The following is a 20,098-nucleotide window of genomic DNA, read 5'->3' on the forward strand; positions in this document are numbered from 1 at the left end:
ACATGAATATGTGTCGTTATATTTACATCTATCTATCTATCTATCTATCTATCTATCTATCTATCTATCTATCTATCTATCTATCTATCTATCTATCTATCTATCTATCTATCTATCTATCTATCTATCTATCTATCTATCTATCTATCTATCTATCTATCTATCTATCTATCAAATGATGATATATTAGTTTATCTAATAACACACTAGCAACAAATGTAGATCGACTTCTCCGAAACACGGCATTTGAGCTTTCAGGGTTAACGTAGTTCCCCTGTGGCGCGAGCACAGCGCGACGGTTCCGAGCCTGCAACAAGCACGCGCCTTTTTTGCCGCGTGAGCGGCAAGGAGACGCTGGGGAAACCGTATCTGATGGGGAAACGCGAATCGACGTAACAGCGGCAACGTTTACGTCTACGGTTGTGTTACAATATAGACAATACCGCCACCTGCAGGAGTGGAGGCTAAAGTCATAGGACGGAACATGTGTGCTGATCACAGCTTTGTGCGGTAGCTACTGCGGGGTAATGGCATGGTTAATCAGTTAGAAGCAAACTATCAGCCGTGTTTTCTTGCGAAACTCTTCCGTGTTCTACCTGTCCGGCCTGGAGAGCGGGGCGCTGCCAGGCTTTAAGAGAGCGCTGCTGCTAGCCAAGCTAACGTCAGCTAACCACTGCCAGCGGTAGACGCTCGGGACAAAAAATGGCCACTGTTTCTATTCCTGCCTGCACCACTGCACTTTTACTGGACATCGAGGGAACCACCACGCCAATCACGTTTGTTAAGGCGAGTTCTGTTTGTTTAAATCGATCTTCAGAGAGGGTCGCGTTGTTGTGGTAACAGCTTCCTGGTACCGTGTAGCTTATAGAAAATTTGTTTTACGGTGAAGAAGGCTAACAACTGTCTTCATAAGCCGTGTTTAGCTTCCCTGTTTTTATTGTTAGGTTTATAAATCAGACACATCCTATATGTTGCCTCCACGTACTATGAGAACTGTCGTAAATACGCGCTTTACTCTCGTGGGTATAGGTCGACGTCATAAACCAAGCAAGCCCCTTTTAGAGATTGGGTTTCTTTTGCTTTATTTTACCCATGCACCGCTGTTGCCATGGGAATTGCCACTTGTCTTTGTGTTTTCCCCAGAAGCACCACGATCCAAGATCCATTATAGGTCTAAATCTTCCTAACAGACATGCAAACAATAAACTTTCTGTATTATGCGATTTGTTTTTTCAGGACATACTGTTTCCTTATATCGTAGAGCATCTTGAGGATTATCTGTCCACGCACTGGGAGGAAGACGAATGCAAACAAGATGTTCACCTGCTCAAAAAGCAGGTAGGTGGGCGATGCATTAAATTCATGTTTTTACATTGAAAGTGAGGATGTCATTTTTTTATTTTGTCTGAGATCTGAAAAAAATCATTTTCTGTGACTGAAGAGAGAAGGGTGTGCTGACGGTTATTCTGTACATGTTTTTCTGTGGTTACATTTAATAAGCGCTCTAACAAAACACCTTAGATGTGTAGAAAGAAAAGCATCCCCACAGCATTATGCTGCCACTAGCGTTTCTCTGCAGCAAATATGCTGTCTTCCTTCCTCTGTCTAAAAAGCCCGGCTGTCCTTGCAGATCGAAGAGGACATGAGGCAGAACCGGGCGTGTCCTGTCCACGCCGTGGATCAAACGGTTCACACGGATGAGGAGAAGGCCATCAGAGAGGTGGTGGAGAGCGTGATGTGGCAGATGGCGGCGGACAGGAAGTCCACAGCGCTCAAACAGCTCCAGGGTCACATGTGGAGGGCAGCTTATACTTCTGGGAGAATCAAAGGCGAGTAAGTACGCTGATGTGTTTGCTCACTTACCGTTTCTTTTAGTTCTGCAGCTGTGGTCCTGCTTGCATCATAATGGAGCCAGGTTTGCTGCCTGTTTACAGAATAAAAGTGGGAGCTTCCAGCTTTCTAATGCATTTATTGTATTTGTCCTGCTGATCACTGGTTAGAGTTGATCTTCACTAAACAGAATTAGGCGTCACTGAGTCCAACTGAAGACTTAATGACAAATCCAAGTCCATTACTAAGTGTTTGTAAGGTTTGTTTAAAAATGACTACGTGTCTTGACGATATTGATCCATTTGCAAACAGGATTTACCCTGATGTGGTTCCGTCCATCAAAACATGGCGAGAACATGGCCTGAAAGTTTACATTTACTCCTCTGGAAGCGTGGAGGCTCAGAAACTCCTGTTCGGATACTCAGTGGAAGGAGACGTTCTAGATGTAAGTGACTCCCTCAATGCACTGACTTTCATTTTTGCTTCCACGATGTTGGGATATTCTGTCTGTTGACGGTTCATATTTTGTGTGGCATTTGGTGTTTTGGTTTTCTGATTTCAGCTTTTTGATGGTCACTTTGACACCACAATAGGAGCTAAAGTAGACAGTAAAAGCTATGAGAGGATCGCAGAGAGGATCGGCTGTCAGCCTGAAGAAATCACCTTCCTAACTGACGTAAGCAGAGGTAAGCTGCGGTACATCTCACAGCTACTACATAAAGTGCCAGTTACATTTGTTTCCTGTTTATTTTAACTAGACACGTCAGGCTAAAAAAATCTACTGACTTAATAAACCTGTCTGATCAGCATGAGTGTTGTATTTATTGAACTCATTAAATTGTGCCACATAATACATTTTTTCCTCATTAAATGTTAATTTTCTATCAAAGTAATTATGTAAAATCTCCTGCTGAAAAACAGTTTTTACAGTGCATTAAAAAAAAAACGTTTCCATTTTTGTCACAAAACCACAAACTTCAGTGGATTTTACTTGACAGAAACAGAAAGTAGTGCTTAATTATGAAGTAAAAGGAAATAATGAGTGGATGAGAAGATGGATGGAGCTAAATACACTTGAGACTGGGGTGGAGGTTTACCTTGTAGGACAACAATACTAAACATACAGCCAGAGCTACAATGGAATGGCTTCGATCAAAGCATGTTCATCGATTAGAATGGTCTAGTCAAAGTCCCGACCTAAGCGTGACTGAGAATCTGTGGCAAGACGTTAAAACTGCTGTTCACTGATGCTGTCCACCCAATCTGACCGAGCTTGAGCCGATTTGCAAAGAAAAAAAAAGGCAAAAGGTTCAGTGTCTAGATGAGCAAAGCAGGCAGAGACGTACCCCCAAACACTTGCAGCTGTAACTGCAGTAAAAAGTGGTTCTATAAAAAGACTCCTGAACTTCTCTGATTTTTATTTGTAAAGAAAGGGGAAGAACAAATATTTTTTTCCACTTTAGAATGCGAGAATGTGTATCACCTAACATACAAAGAATGCTGTGTATGTCACAGCTCCTCCTCGCTGAGCATCCAGCGTGGAGATTCCTACTTCCTGTACTAGGACCGGTATCTGTAAAACAGGAGTGTGTTGCCAACCATTGCAAACGCACTGGACAGGCCTTGCAGGTCTGCAGTGCAGAGGTGGAGCAGAAACTCTAGAAGAGGTTAAATAGCTTCAGGTGTTTTTAAAGCTGTCGCTCTGATAGATTTAGGAATCATTACAGAGCTGTTTCCATCTAGCCTGCTGGTTTTACAAGTCCACTTTGAAAAGTCTGACATCTGTAGAAAAACCTACCATAAACCTATAGTTATCTGTAGTATTTGTACCTTAAAATAGGCTGAAAAGGGACAGGGAACTGTAGAACTTTAAGCCTGGGAAGGAGTTCATTTAGATGTGAATGTTAGTCTGGATTTTTTTCTACTCCAACTAACTCTCCTGGGTTCTGTCCTTTCCAAACAATCCAAATCTGTGGGAAGAAATCATTAGATACATTCATCCTTCTTCAGGCAAATGCAGTTCACGTTGCAGTAAAGGTTCTGTTAAATTCAGATCTGTAGTCAACTGTGGTTTGTCGTTGCAGAGGCCAAAGCAGCAGAAGAGGCCGGGCTGAATGTCCTGGTGGTGGTCCGACCTGGAAACATGGAGCTGACAGACGAGGAGAGCGCTCACTATAACCTCATTACCTCCTTTAGTCAACTTCAGCTGATGGGGCGAGCTTAACCCAGATCCACCTTTTCCTCCTCTTTGCATCCCCAATGTTTTGTTTAACTACTCTGGTGTTCTTGTTTTTGACTGCTGGGAGTAACTGGGACTCTTTTTGCTCACCATGTGGCTAATTACAGAGCCTTGAACAAGTATTCACACTCCTTAAATGTTTCCACAGTTTATTGTTCACAACCACAAACTTCAGTGTATGGGTTTTTTTTTTTGTGATGGACCAACAAAAAGTAGTGCATAATCATGAAGTGGGAAGAAAATGGGTTGCAAAGTTTTCATTTTCTAATAGAGCCAACGTTTGGAGTATGTTTCTATTCGTATGTTGTTTCTTTACAAAATATCTTAGGCTCAGTCGGATTGGATGGTGAGTGCCTTTGAACATATTGCTGCCGCCACCATGTTTGATTGTGAGGATGGCGTTTGCTGTGTACCCAACATGGCTTGAAGCAAAGATTCTTAGTCGAATTTAAGCCTTTACTTTAACTGGACTGTTCTGACATGTGAAAATGCCTTTAGGGTCCTGCTGGAAGGTCAATCTCCTCCTGTCTTTTCCAGGCTCCGACAGGTTGTCTTCCAGGATTGTCCTTTTTTAGCTTTATCCATCTTTACAACAAGAATTCCCACAGCGTGATACCACCACCACTATGCTTCACGGTGAGATGATGTGTTCAGAGTAATGTGCAGAGTTAGTTTTCCTTCTCACACTTCTTTAGAAGAAGTTTAACAGTTTGTTAAACCTCTCTACAACCTTCTCCCTGACCTGTCTGCTGTGTTCCTTGGTCTACATGATGGTGTTCATTCACTGATGTTTTCTAACAAACCTCCGAGGCAACAAACAAAGGAGCTGGATTTATATTGAGATTAAATGACACACTGGCTCATTAGGTGACTTCTGAAGGTATCTTGTTGCCCTAGATTTTATTTAGGGGTATCAGAGTAAAGTTGCTGAATGCAAATTCATGCCACAGTTTTCGGATTTTTATTGACTAAAACTGTTTGAAAACCATGCATCATTTTCTTTCCACTTTATTATAATGCACTCCTTTCTGTTGGTCTATCCCATAAAATCCCAATAAAATACCTAAAAGTTTGGGACTAATGAAATAAAATGTGCAGAAGTTGAAGGGGTGTGAATACTTTTGCTTGGTGCTGTATATCCAAACCTTTTAATAGTCAATTCCTTCTTTATTTGTACAGTCTTGTAATACCTAAAGTGGAAGATCACTGTCATGACAGCCTGAAAGGGACTGGGAACCTGTTGATAGGTGCTGTATAATCTTAAAATATGCCTGTAGAAAGCTGCACATGAACTGTGAGGGTACTGTTAATGTTTTAACTGTTAGATGAACTGTGTCTGCCACTTTCCAGCTGTTTGTATAAGAGTGTAATGTAAATGTTCCCATCTGCCTGTATAATGATCAGACATGCTTCAGTTAAACGTCGTGATCCTGTTTTAGAAAGTAGAAGCACTTTGCAGTAGTGCTGACGGAAAGCTCTCACTTCTACAGTTTGAAAGTCCTAACTCATCCCCTCGCAGGTGGAAGGTGTCTGTTTAAAATGTGCCATCTGTGTTATCTGTGATGTAGACGATGGAAGGACGAAAACAATCCTAAGCGATGTCAGACTGACGGTCAAATGTGTAAACTAGGGTTGGTTTTAATCCAGAAATAAATACCTTCTCCCACAAACATAACTGTCTCTTAGTTTGAATGATCAACTGGGGTTTACATTGAATCCAGCTCTTTATGAAATATTTTAACAGTACGCGGTGGAGCAGTTTGTAGCACCGTTGCCTTGCAGCAAGAAGGTTCTGAGTTTGAATCCCGGCCTGGGGTCTTTCTGCATGGAGTTTGCATGTTCTCCAGTGCATGCGTGGCTTCCTCGCACAGTCCAAAGACATGACTGTTAGGTTTAATAATCACGCTAAATTACCCTTAGAAGGGTGGTTGTGTGTCTCTTTGTTGCCTTGTCATGAACTGGTGACCTTTCCAGGGTTAACCCCGCCTCTCGTCTAATGACCACTGGAGATAGGCACCAGGGTGTGGACGATAGATGGATGGATGAACACAAAAGGTCAGCTTGCTCAAACAAAATCGCTCCTCTTTTCAAGCCAAACGTGCTACGTTTTATTCTTTAAATTCAAAATAAATCTGCTTTCTGATCATGCATATTAGATGTTTTTTTTGCAAATTAGAGGACTGACGCATATTTATAAGGTAAGATAAATTTTATTTGCAAATTTAAATGAATAAAATGATAAAAACAATTTAGGTTTCTAATTCTGCTGACCTTAAAGGGATGGCTTAAGGTTATTTTTGTGAGATTCCAGTATGTTATGACCAAGAAATATCTTACCTTTTATTGGTAGAAAACTCAGTGTCTTCGCTTTAAAGCAAAATGAGTTTTTAGCTAACATCTAATCAGCATTATTATTATGAATTGTGACCTACCATAATCATCTATGTACAGCCATGGGGTGAAAGTACACTCTTTCAAATCTAGGATTTAGTGTGATCAGGACTTATTAAAATTAGTGTTTCTAAACCAGGTTTAAACGAAACCACAAATGAACAAAAACACAACTGATTCAATTCTATCATTATTTAATGAACATTGAACCAGAGTCTACACTTTTTAAAGGCTGTAGTTATCCCTGTTGCTTAAGCACACATTTTCTTTTCACTCAACTTTCTGTTAATATGCTTAAATACAGTATTATGAACAGCCAGCTTCTTTGGCAATGACGTTTTGTGTTTTACCCTCGATGTGAAGAGTGTCAGTTACTGTCTGCTGTCGAGTCAGGAGCGTGTAGGACATAACACATTTCTGTATTTAAAATACATTTTCATTGATATTATGTATTATTTAAAATTTGTAAGAAACAGAATTTTAGCTATTCGAAGATGCAAGCCAGAATTATCTAAATGAACACCTGAAATATATCAATGTGAGTAATGAATCTGAGTTTCACTTATCTGCTAAAATATATAAAACTTTAATATTTTAATTTAGTGAGATGCACCTGTACATATACAGTGTATAAGAGAACAAGAACAAAACTTACCAAATACAACATCCTACACCATACTAGAAAAAGTTTTATGGGGCTTGCTGCTTGGTAGCGTCTCTGGGACCAGAGCCAAAGGTTCTGGGTCTGTGTTAGGCTGAGTTTGCATCAGGTTTGAAGGTAAGACCTGGAAGAGCTTAAAAAAACTGTTTGCATGTGTCTCTGTGTCAGTTCCATGAAAATGACCCAAGAGGTATTAATGTGTCATGATGCCTTTTCATGAAAGTCCTTCTGTCTGCTATACTATCTTGTGTGGGTCAAAGGTCATCTGTAGATGAATGTATGTGTCTGTGTTAATCCGCTCAGCTGTTTGTTAATACAAGACAGATATCAACGCAAAGTCACCATCCATCTGTGTTCCCGACTATTTCTGTTCATCTGGGGAAGTCTGAACAGACGCCTTGTTTTGCCTGGCAAAATAAATCTCATTAATTTGTTTTCCTAAGGGTAAGAACTAAGCTAAAATCATATTACATTGTTAGTAAGCTTATGTAATGTAATAATAAGTATGACAAATTGAGGTTTTCATTCTGAAAATATTGAAAAACTTTATTTTGAAAGAATAACTTATGCCCACTTCCACAACTGGCTGAGTTACCCTATTCTTTAAAAAAAAAAAAATTCAAGTATTGGGGTTTTTATTTTGTACAGTATGTTTAGGTCTTATTTTGAAAGTCCAGCATAGTTGTATCAACATTGGTTTAGGCCCTTTAGTCACATGGAACCCTCTACCTATGTTAAAATCACTGTGAACTCTTATTTTGAAAGTCTAGCTTGGTTGTCTTTTAAGGATTGGAACAGATTAATGTGAAACCTGCTTGTTATGCTAAAATCAGAGTGTATTCCATTATCAGTCTCAAGTTTAAATAGTAACATTGGTTAAAATTAGGCTTTTATTTAGAAAATTTCAATAAGCTATATTTTAAAAGGTCAACATAGTGTCATTTCCGATTTTGGTTGAGTTCCAGCAGCAATGCAAAGCCCAAAGCTGCAATAATTTGCTGTGTGAAAATGAAAGCTTTTATTTTGTAGACTATGTTTAAGGTCTTATTTTGAGCTATGAGCCCCACTGTCCCAGCTCAAAATGCCCCCCCCGCCCCATCGAAACACAACACACAACACACAACACACACACACACGGGGAGAAGAGAAGAAGACTCTGGCTCCCCGCAGTTCTTAGAGGGAGGAGAAGCTATTTTTAACTGACTATTCAGGCTTTATCACTCAGGCAGTAGTTTGTTGTTGTATCATGAGCTGGTTGCTAAAGACTGCCACGTAAACACACAACCAAAAAGTATGAGAATAAGGAGTTGGCTTTTAATTATTTGGGCTGAAAACTAAAAATAGCGGGCAATAAGCTGTGAATTTTGAAATAAAACATTAGCTACCTGACAGATTATAGCTCTGGATGATATTTGTACTGACCAATCAAAGCGGTCCTTGTCCCGTGGAAACGTCTGATTCGTAAAAAAAAAACCAAAACACGACCCTGACTCAAAACAAGAAATCCCCATGATTCAGCCTGCAGAGGCTCTCAGAAAACAGGTAATTCATTTTTAAAATATTGTTTTTATTATTATTATTCATCATGTTTTTTTAGTTCAAAGATGCCTCGTAAAAAAGAAAGAAGTTTATTTGTTTAGCACAATTCAGCAACAAGATGGAAAAAGTACATTGTTGTAATGGTAAAGAAAAATAAAGAAAAGTTGGACTACAGACTAAAATGAATGATGTTTCAGTTAATAGTTGCAAGAGAACAATCAAAAACAACTCTAAATATGTTTTACCTTGATTTCAAATACCTCAGGGTTTTTGATAGCTTTTGCAGTTTTCTGGAAATTTGATCCAGATTAGTGGAGCATAAGAACTGAATGCTGCTTCTCTATGTTTGGTTCTGGTAGCGGAGACGCAGAGTAGACTGGAACCTGAGGACCGGATTGGTCTGGAAGGTTGATACGACAACAGATCTTTAATGTATATCAGTGCTAAGCCATTCAGTGATTTATAAACTAACAGAAGTATTTTCAAGTCTATTCTCCAGATCCAGGGAGCCAGTTTAAGGAAGGAAATGCTTAAAGCAGCCAGTGGATTGATTACCAACTAGGTTTGAAAGAGTACAAGAACAGAAATACTATGTTTTTATAGTCAACATAAAGCTGTTTGGTAATAAGCTTATGGTGAACATGAAGCAACCAGTTCGAGAGTTATTAATGATGTTAAGATGTACTGTAGTTAAATGCACACTAATTGATAGCTAATTTCCTGCCTGAGACAACGAGGACAAAGAGGCAATGGACTGAAAGGAAAAAAGGAGGGAAAGAAGTAAATGTAAATAAGTAATTACAGAGGATTAACCTAACGTTTGGTGGTCAGTTATCAACTCATTTTCATTTGATTGTCTGCAGTTTGATGCTACTGTGCTGTTCTGATGGACTATCTTCACCTCCACTGTAAGCACAGAACATCCAGGCTGCTTTACTTATTATTAGGGTCTTTGTTACAGTACATTGAAAGCTTGTATTGTGCCCCTCTGTTTATATTTTCAGTGCAATTGTGTAAAAACCAAACACGTTTGGTGGTCTAGCTCTCTAATTTACATGACTTTGCTCACATGCTGGTTTGAATATCTGAATACCTCCTTTTAATGAAAGGAGTCCTGCTGAGTGAAATTCTGATCACAATAAAATGTTGGTACCACTTTACAATAAGGCTCCCCTCATAGATCGCTAATAAATAGTTTACAGATATGTCATTAATTCATCTGTAAACATATTACAAATCATTAATAAATATTTATAATGCAGTGATTAAGTAGAATATATTATGCTAGAAAATATGTTTACAAATTGTGTTTATAAGGTGATAACTTAGTCTCAAATGTTTAAAATAGGAACTTTACATTAAATATACAGGTGAACAGATTTGACTCACTATTTGGCAAGAAACCGGTCAGTTTTGTCTCTTTGTCCCCCACTAATTAATGCATAATAAACACTTATTAATGATTGGTAAAGTGTTTACAGATGAATTAATAACATATCTGTGAACTATTTATTAGTGATCTATAAGGGGAGCCTTAGCGTAAAGTGGTACCGATATATTTAATACACATATGCATGGTGTTGTATTCTATATTACAGTTCCCTCTAGATTTGATTCAACTGCATATCTCAATGTTTACTATACTGTAGTACATCATAGCACATTGAACTGTAAACATTGGGTGAGATTCTTGCCAACATTTCACCCTGGAATATAGATTTAGTCTGAGCAAATCAAATTCGGTTTCTGACGGCACAGGCTTCTGCCCATACAGAAGGACAACATATTCAAAGGATTCAGTCCAGAACCTCATCACTGGGTTCTAGTCCTCCTGGTGTCATTCTAGAGATCCACCACTCCCTCAGGGTGTGCACTCAGGCCAGGAAACATTTTAATCTCCGCAGTTTATCATAGTTTAATGTGATCTTGTTATTTATCCTGACCTTTGATCTTAGGTAGTATTTTACAGGTTGGCATACATACATATAACCCACAAAGAATACTTTCCCCATAACTTTGAGGGTTGCAGCTCAGAAATCCATGCAAAGCCTGTGGTACTGCCCTTTGGATGTATTTTGGCCAGTTTATTATTGCCACATTATTGAGATGAAAGTCTGTTGCACTGCCCAATCATATTCAGTGGCTTCAGACATCAAGTCCCATCTCAAATCCACTGTTCTGTTCAAAAACAGAGTGATAAATCTCATAAAATCTGTTATATCTTTGACACAGTGATGCATCTGATGCACTGATTTAATCTGTTTCGTATAAACCTGTTCGTCTACCTTCCATCAGTGCAGGGTCATGGTGACACATCCAGCTTGGCAGTAATTTGCACCACCTGAAAAAAATCTCCTGTCTTTCTTAGATGTGGATGTGAAACTGTATCAAGTAGCATGATACACTATATTACAAAATTATTTGTCTAATTTAATATGTACATGAACCTTGATAACATCCTATTCTTAATCTATGAGGTCCAACTTGTTGATGGACCCATTGCTGCCAGCAATAGCACCTTTAACTACTCTGTAAACATCTTCCTCGAGGTTTAGGAGTGTGTTCATAGTTTAGATGAGAAAACCAGAATTGCAGCCTCTGCACTCATTCATCTCAAAGGTGTTCAAGAAGGTTGAGGTCAGGACTCTGTGCAGGCCAGTCAAGTTTCTCCACACCAAACTTTATACACCTGCAGCCATGGAAGTGACTGCAACACCAGAGTTTATCGATTGGGTGGTGTGACCCAATACTTGTGTGTATGTTTCAATAAGATAATTTTTTTTAAAGTACTGATGCTTAAAAACTATGTAAACATTGAAACAAAACATAATGTTGCTTTCCCCCGGTATAACTGGCTGAAGCAAGACACATTTACTTCCTTGAATAATGGAATAAATGCCCTGATGAATCATGAAGTTCTGTGTAAGTCTGAACTCAAGGTGTTCAAATACAAGACCGTGTGGGACTCCTGTAGCTCTTGGCGTTGGCCAGAAGCTTCTGGCCAACTCTGATGCTCCACAGCGTCTCGGCACACCACATCGAAGCGGCAGTGGCGAAACTCGATGGCAAAAGTGCCCATGAAGATGAGGAAGAACATGACCAGGGCCCACTGGCACCGAACACTGTGCATGTGAGGGATCACAACCAGGGCTGTATCAGGAGGGTTAAGGATGAAAAAGGCAGGAAGGCATTTAAAAAATGGCAATAACCAAACAATAATTCTGCTCACAAAAAATAACAGCCATCCAAAAAGCAACAAAAAAAAAAGAATCGGAGAAGATTTTCTGCAATTAAACAACAGATTAATTCATGTTTTAATTAGCTAACTGGTAAAATTTTGTCACAAGGGGATGAAGCAAACATGGAAGGTGCTCTGCTCCGATGAGAGCTATATTGGACCATATGGAATGCTTCCAAAATGCTATGTGTGAAGGAAAACTAAAACTGAACCCTAAACACACCGTCTCCACAGTGAACCACAATGGTGGCAGAATCATGCTGTGGGGATGCTATTCTTCAGCAGGGACGGGGAAGCTGGTCAGAGGCGGAGGGAAGATGGACAGAGCAAAAATGTAGGACAATCCTGGAGGAAACCCTGTTAAAGGCTGCAGAAGAGCTGAGACTGGGAGCACAGGTTTACCTACCAGCAGGACATCAACCCTAAAGAGCATGTCCGTGTGTTAGAATGGTCCAGTCAAAGTTCAGACCTACATGCAACTGAGAATCTGAGGCAAACTGATTTTAACAGACATTCTTCACCTAATCTGAATGAGCTTCAGCTATGCTGTAAAGAGGAATGAGGACATCAGCAATAAATATATCATTTAATGTTTATGTATTTGTGTCTGTTGAATGTATGGACCCCAGGTAGTCGCTGCAGGGAACTGCAGTTAATGGGGATCCAGATATAAAGAAACAAGGCACAGCTGGCTGAGACATTGCCAAAAAGACTTGCACCAAAAACTGGTTCTACAGAGTTTCATCTCAGGAGGGTGGAGTACAAATGTACACCACCATTTTTGGTTTTTCATTTCAAAAGGTTTTAAAAATCCTGCATAACTTTTTCTTGTGCTTCACAATTATAAGCTACTTTGTGTTGGGTCTTACATAAAATTCAGATATAACACACTAACGTTTGTGGTTGGAATGTGACGTGAAAAAGTTAAAGGCACGAGGTATGCATGCTTTTGCAAGGCTCTGTATGTAAAGAGTTTCAACAGTCCTATCTGTATTATCTGTAACTAGCTGCTCTGTGTAAAAGGATACCCTGCTTTAGTATAATGCAGAGAGTGATGGCTGCAGACAGCAGAAAACGGCTGATAGCAACAGCCCTCCCTTCGTTCTTCAGGTTGACTCTCAGCGTGATGTAAGACTGCATCCAGCAGTACAAGGTACCCAGTCCAAACGTCATTAACGTGCCCACGTCGTGAATCAGCCCCAACTCAAATAGCTACAAAAAACAGAAGTCAGTGAGTATGCCGCGGTCTGGATTTGGACTTCTCACTCATTGATCAGTGGTTACCTGGAAATTTCCCACAATTGTCATTCCAAAACAGGCAATTGAGAAAGACGCCACACTAACAATGTTCAGCCAGGGTTTGTCTAGTCTGTTCTTCAGCTGAATGTATCGGAGGATGCCCATGACAAACCCTGAAAAACAGAAGAGTGCCAGTAAAACCAGGAAGGCCACACCAGTCGGTGATTTAAGCATGATTTGAAAATTCATCTGAAGTAGAGTATGTTCTATAATCACATTGTGATATTCAGTAAAACACCATCTGGCTGTCTGCTGTCTACACTTATTAGAAGACCTCTTTGTCACTTTGGCTAAATAACAGAAAAAACCTCTAGCATAGCTGTGTCCAAATCTTTTGCCATTTGTGATCTTTCCAGATAATTCCACCTGAGCTGATAAATTCTGCAGCTCCCCCAGAGTTACTACAGGACTCTTGGCTACCATTTGGTCTCCAACAAAGTTCAGATTTAAGAAAAATTTAAAAAACACAATTTTCCTTGTACTTCAGTATTATGCACTACTTGTGTGGGCCTACCACATAAAACCCACCAAAAACAGTATTGTGAAAAAGTTAAAGATTACTTTTGTCAGGCACTCACTCTATCTATTCTTACATCAGTCTGGACTTTGTATAAAAAGTACATCATCGCTTCCTTTACCTGCAAACGCTGCCAGGTTCATGACCTGACTGAAGATGCAGCTGGCTGGTGGAAAATTGCCTGTGATGCTAGCAAAGCCAATAAATAACATGAAACAGCTCTGGTTTTACAGGTAAAAGGATGATGTAGGATGAGTGCAGCGTGTACCTTATGTACGGAGAATATGCGGATCCATTTCTGTGCCTAGAACAAACAAAAATAGATCTAATTCTAGGGGTGCGCTGAATAAATATTGGCTGAACATGTTGCAGCGTAACTCGTACCTGTACGTGTCGCTCAGAGGTAACACTTTCTTATTGTAGAGCGCTACAAAGTACCTGTATGAGTGCACAAGAGCACGGGATGGGAACAAAGACAGCTACATGTTAGGAACACAGATGGGTGCAATGTTAGGTATTATTAAGTCAACTCAGAGGCAAGAACGATACAGAGTCAGTTTTACTTGCAAGGGTAGCTCACTTTGCAGTGCAGACTACAAAGTTTTTGACACCCTATCTCTTTATTTATATGCACAGTTCAACAGACAGTTCAGACAGTGTGTGTGTGTGTGTGTGTGGAGGGGGTGCAACATCACTTGGCCCAGAGGAGAGGAGAAATGCATGCATGTACATATGAATCCCAAGTCAGAGGGTGTTTTAAAGGGAAATTTATATTGAAAATTATTTGTACCTTTCTCAATAATCACTCGAAAAATCTCTTTGCATCACATAAATGAACCCCTTCTTCTAATTGCTGGGAAGCTTTTTCGCTTACTTCCTCTGGTATGTTGATGATTTATCTTTGGTGATAAACTCCAGGTGTTTGGGATTGGATGCCCTACCTGCCATAACCCTAATCTTAAACTCCCTCCACAGATTCTCTATCAGAATAAAGTTGGGACTCTGACTGGGTCTCTTGGAAACGTTGCTTTTACTTCTGGTCAGAAGAAAGATGTTGGTAAAATTAAAAGATCTGCCAGGGAAATGAATAATGTTGGGCTTAATTACATACGTTTCAACTATTTTGAATAAAAACCTTTTTTTTCTTGATCAGTAGTCTGACAAATGAGTTTTATCTCAGCTAACAAAATACAACTTTTTATGTTTAATATTTTTCACAGTAATAAGAAATGTCTATTTTGTTATTAAATGTCAAATTGGCATTGAGGAAATGATCAGTCCCTTATTTCTATGGCAGTTTACCTCAAACTGAGAGACATGTCCTTCCCTGCCTGTCTGACATCTTGCATCTCTTGTTTCCGTTTCTTTGGCTGCATCGTTTGTAGTTTTATTGTGCATATTTGTGTTTTTTAGAGCATGTAAAAGGAACAGCAGTTTTACATGACCTGCTTAGTCATGTTGTACACTTAGGTTTTTTTCTTCTCTGTTAGCTTTTGGAATAAAGGTTAAAAGGTGGTTGAACTTACACTATCCACAGCCCAGCAGCAGTGCATACAGAGAAGATGGGAGGCAAAAGGACCAATGGACGGCAGCTCGACATTTTGGTCCTTCTGACGTCACCAAAAAAAAACAGTATTACTTGACATGGAGACGCTGAGCTCTCAGCTACTTTTAAAGTTTAGAGAAATTGTTTAGCTCAATAATGGATCTGTTAGAATGGCTTGAGGCAGAGATATGGTGCAGATTAACCAGTTATTTAAGCACCAACATTTAACAGGTCACAATGATCTTAACAGGCAGTCTCTTATAACTGACTACACCCTCAAATGAACAGACCTCCCAGGAAACAAGGTAAACAAGAACAGATATGCACTAACAAACATCCACAACAAGATATCCAAATATTTTCCTTAACCAATATTATCTAACACTTAAAAATCTGAAAACACGTGTCAGGTTCTGGATTTTGATCTACAACATTAAACCCTAACGTGCACAGTTTACTTTCCCCCCTCACAAGCAATAAATGGACCCTTCCAGAACCTTTAAAGAGGTGCCCAGGGCACCGTAGAATCTATTAGCTAGACCAGATTCTAGACTAGGAAGTCTGAACTATTCACACTTTATTTTAACTAGATCAAACCTGCCCGATTCACACAGGAAGCCTAGGTGCCAGACAGGAGGCTTGCAAACACTCATGCTTGAATGTTACATTCATCTTGGGCTTTTAATCACGCATTGTTTATTCAGGGTACAATGATTATACGACGGGTCAAAATTAAATCTACGGCTTTAAATGTATACATACACCCAAACTAATAAATAAATAAATAATAGCAAGTTGTAGAGGCCCCAAGTGCTTTTGTACCCATCAAGATGTTTCTGTCTCTATTCAAGCTGGTTCTCTTTCAACATTGGCTTTGGTCTGGGGGCTCTCTCCACTTGTGATATGGCCTCATCCTGGGCGCTGTTCCAGGGTATACCTGTGGAGAGGCTGCCAGCTGGGCGACCCTTCACACCTTCACTAGGTTCTATAAACTAGATGTCACGGTGCCAACGCTGGCTCATATGGTTCTGGGTGTGGGTTCCACATTGACATGAATGCGGTATGCATCTGTTGGTCTTCGAGCTTATCTGGCAATACGGGAGCAGAAATGTCCCATAGTGAGATACCGAAAGGAATGTTGAAAGAGAACTTTAGAAGGACTGAAACATGAGTGAGGTATCTCATCAGATCCCACTTCTTGCCTGGAGCGAGGAAGAGGTGTGCTTACTAGACTAAAAATCACCTGCGTGATGTCGGGCTTTTATACTGGGAGAAAGTCCCTCCCATGGGACTGGACGTCACTTCAGTCTGCCAGTCAAGACTGGCGTGATGTTATAGAGCTTCTGCGGGATAGGCGCTGGAGGCGTGTCCCATAGTGAGATACCTCAGTCACGTTTCAGAGAACCGGGGTTAAGTCCTTAACCTAAAGATATATTACCTCTCTTCTTATCAGAAATAGTAAAGCTCGTTTAAATTGCTTGATTTCCTGACACAGATGTGGCTTTCAATCAGTCGATACATTTTCAATTCAAATGAGGTCGGGGCCATTCCAGAACCATGGGCACCGTTCATACAGAAGGTAATCCAAAGGGCTTTACAGGACACTGAAGGAAAGGGAAAATAATAATATCCTACCATAACATTTGTAAACCAATTTTAATGTGTGTTTGGGATCATTGTCCTTTTGGAACACCCAACTGTGTCAAAGTTTTAACCATCTGACCCAAATTCTTATCTCTGCTGAAGGGAAAATCCTTCCCAAGGTTCAAGAACAACGCAGGAACAGTTTTACAGTAAGAAGAGGCAAAGGTTGGGCTGAAAGTATGCATACCGGATTTAAGGAGTGGTTCTCATACCTAAAGAGCACTTTGCCAACTGTCAAGCATGGTGGTGGTCGCTTCATGCTGGGTGACTATATAATGGTTAGAATCAGAATCAGCTATACTGACCAAGATTGTGTGCACAAACAAAGGAATTTAACCTTGGTTTCAATCACTCACAGCAAACAGACAATAAGTGTAAATATATATAAATTTAGAGGAAGTAAAAGGAACAGTATGTACATGTATGTGTAATATGCTTATAGCTGCCCTTTTCCTGACCCTAGACCTGTACAAGTCCTGGATGGAGGAAAGATCTGCCCCGATGATCTTCTCTGAAGACCAAACCACACAATGATGGATGTACAAAGAACAGACTGGAAAAACTCATGCCTTGTAGGAGAGTTACTGGTGCGTTGCACAAGTTGGATGGAATGATGAAGGGAGGAGGAATATGGTCACTGCTGGCTGTTCCAACAGGACAATGGTCCCAAATCTACACCAAAATCAGCAGCTTAACCCTGTTGGGAATTTAAGGACAATGCATAAGAGCCAAAACTATGCAAGCCAACCAGATGAAGTTGGTTTCCAATTAAGCTTCTGATAGGAAACGGCTAAAGTGCAATTCCACATATTTTTTCATTGCCTTGAGCATCTTTAATCTGCTATAGTTTAAAAAATACAATACTTACGACTCTTCAAAGCTGGATTAGATTGTTCTACACTAATAGCAGTATATTTCAAAACCAGTTTGTAATTTGTGAAAGTTTCATGAAGGGCTATTTCAGTGCTTTTTCTTTGCATCTTGAGCACATTAGAACTAGTCCAGCTCAAAAACTGCATTCCTTGAACTCGCTCGGTGTGTTCCACTGCCTCAGCCCTTTTAGTGTTTTTTTTTCCAAAGCATTTATTGATGCCGGAATTACATCACAAATGAAAAGTTTTAAAGCTTCTTCCAAATATCTAAATCATTATTTCTCAGCATTTTATGAAAAGTTATTCAAAAGATTTTATTTTACTTTCCACTGACATGTTTCATAATTTCAGACACCGTTTCTCCTCAACTACTCCTATATTGAGCTACCATCTGTCTGCTGACAGGACCCTATGACCTTCTAAAAACAGCCTTCTTTATTGTTTTAGGTTTTTTGTGGCACTAGTGGCCTTTGTTCATCAGTAGCTGAGCAGGAAGAAACTGTACCCAGGTCTACAGCCTCCTCATATGGTGCACCTGCTCTAACACTGAGCCACTCTGCACCCCTTTACTGAATATTTGTTATTACTTTACTCTGTATTATTGCCCCCGAATAATTCTCAGATTGGTTTTTTTTTTTTTTCTCATCAATTTAGTTAATTGAATAAGGTTTACAATTATACTTACAAACTATGCATTTTTGCATATTGACATTTTTGTAAATTCTGAAATCAAATAAAAGCTTTCACAAATCCCAAACTGGCTTTGCAATATCCTGCTATTAGTGTAGAACCATCTAGTCCATGTTTGAAGAGTCTAAGTATTGTCGTTCTTAAACTAGAGCAGATTAAAGATGTTTCAGTTCGTGAAAAATTAGGTGGAATCGGCCGAATCGGAAGCCAACTTCAGCTTCGACCAGGTTTGAGCGCTACTATGTATTACATATGTAATTATACTTTTAGCTCGATGATGGCTGAAAAATGAGTGATTTCTTGCAGCATAAATGATAGTTAACGTGATGTCTGCAGTGTGAGTTTTACTGTGATAGTGTCGCAAGAGTTAAAGCGCACACCAAGACTGATTAATCATTTCGACCCCAAAAAATTAAATAGCGAAGACGAAACGACGTCACCGCAACGTCGCGACATGACAGCAGCGTCCCTGTACCCAGACCCAGCGCGGATAAATTCAATTCAATTCAAAAATACTTTATGAATCCCAAAGGGACATTAAATGTTGTTATAGCTCATATTATGAAGGTTTCTTCAAAGAGCCGTTGTAGATGCTAATGGCTGTGGGCAGGAAGTAACAGAGCTACTCCAACCTGCTGCCACCTTGAGCGGCGCACTTCTAGAATAGCGGGTGTTTTATTTGTACCTCCGATCCAGTTCTGCTGAGTTTATAAGAAGTCGGTCCTCAAACATTACCTCCTGCTGTAATCCGGAACCTCAGGTGGTTCTTCTTCTTGTATTATTTTTGGCGGTTGGTAAATAACTTTATGGGTGCATTACCGCCACCGACTGGTATGGAGTGTGGTTCTTCATGGTTTTAAATCTTATTTACTATTACAACAATCCAATTCTATTTATTAATTTAGTTTTTTTGAAAAATCTAATTATAATTTGAATATGTTTGCTACCTAAACTTCTTTGCAAAGTATCTCTCAAAATAAAATTTTCTTTAATACCTACAAATTCTCTCCTTAAAATTGTTCTTTCTTGTTCATATTTCTGACACTTCAATATTACATGTTCTATTGTTTCCTCTTCTCCACAATGATCACATTTTCCTGTATTATGTTTCTTAAACAATGTAGAATTAAGTCCTTTATGTCCTAGTCTTAATCTTGTAATTAATCTTTCCTCTTTTCTTCTCCTTCTTCCTGTTCTTACTTCTCCTACTATCTTGTTGATTCTGTAAAACCATCTTCCTTTCTTTTCTTCATCCCACTTTTTTTGCCACTCTTTCCTGATTCTCTGTTTAATTATATTTCTCACCTCTGACCTACTAATATTTATTATAAAGCTAATGTTGTTTTGTGTTGCCTTCTTTGCTATCCTGTCCGCCTTCTCATTCCCTCCAACTCCTACATGTGCTGGTACCCATAAAAACACTAATATTAATCCCATTCTTTGTATTCTAAATAAAGTATGTTTTATTTCCAACAAAATGTCTGGTCTACCCTCTGAATGATTATGTTTTAAACTTAATAATGCTGAACTTGAGTCTGAACAAATGATTGTTTTTAATGGTTTTATATCCTCCACCCACTGCACTGCTAACAATATTGCTAATAATTCTCCTGAATATACTGATAATCCATC

The 20,098-nt window shown here is 39.4% G+C and overlaps 2 protein-coding genes across 4 annotated transcripts; one reads left to right on the top strand and one right to left on the bottom strand.

Annotated features, from left to right (window-relative positions):
* The first annotated feature begins 326 nt into the window (after window positions 1-326).
* enoph1 (enolase-phosphatase 1) lies at window positions 327-5,741 on the top strand. Its single transcript, XM_047371684.1, has 6 exons — window positions 327-786; window positions 1,237-1,338; window positions 1,631-1,833; window positions 2,143-2,275; window positions 2,393-2,516; window positions 3,915-5,741. The coding sequence occupies exons 1-6, from the start codon at window positions 703-705 to the stop codon at window positions 4,052-4,054; spliced, it is 786 nt and encodes a 261-aa protein (XP_047227640.1). The 5' UTR covers window positions 327-702; the 3' UTR covers window positions 4,055-5,741.
* A 2,926-nt stretch (window positions 5,742-8,667) lies between these two features.
* On the bottom strand, window positions 8,668-19,262 carry tmem150c (transmembrane protein 150C). 3 transcript variants are annotated; one of them, XM_047373612.1, is made up of 8 exons: window positions 19,152-19,262; window positions 15,241-15,324; window positions 14,099-14,152; window positions 13,983-14,018; window positions 13,836-13,903; window positions 13,183-13,310; window positions 12,927-13,110; window positions 8,668-11,810 (listed from the first exon to the last, which is right to left on the bottom strand). In XM_047373612.1, the coding sequence occupies exons 1-8, from the start codon at window positions 19,196-19,198 to the stop codon at window positions 11,569-11,571; spliced, it is 843 nt and encodes a 280-aa protein (XP_047229568.1). In that variant the 5' UTR covers window positions 19,199-19,262; the 3' UTR covers window positions 8,668-11,568. The 3 variants fall into 3 exon arrangements, with proteins under 3 accessions (XP_047229568.1, XP_047229570.1, XP_047229567.1); XM_047373614.1 differs by having other exon boundaries at window positions 19,202-19,254; XM_047373611.1 differs by lacking the exon at window positions 19,152-19,262 and having other exon boundaries at window positions 13,183-14,018; window positions 15,241-15,298.
* Between the last annotated feature and the right edge of the window lie 836 nt (window positions 19,263-20,098).

Source organism: Girardinichthys multiradiatus, chromosome 8 (genome assembly GCF_021462225.1).
Source record: "Girardinichthys multiradiatus isolate DD_20200921_A chromosome 8, DD_fGirMul_XY1, whole genome shotgun sequence".
NCBI lineage: Eukaryota > Metazoa > Chordata > Actinopteri > Cyprinodontiformes > Goodeidae > Girardinichthys > Girardinichthys multiradiatus.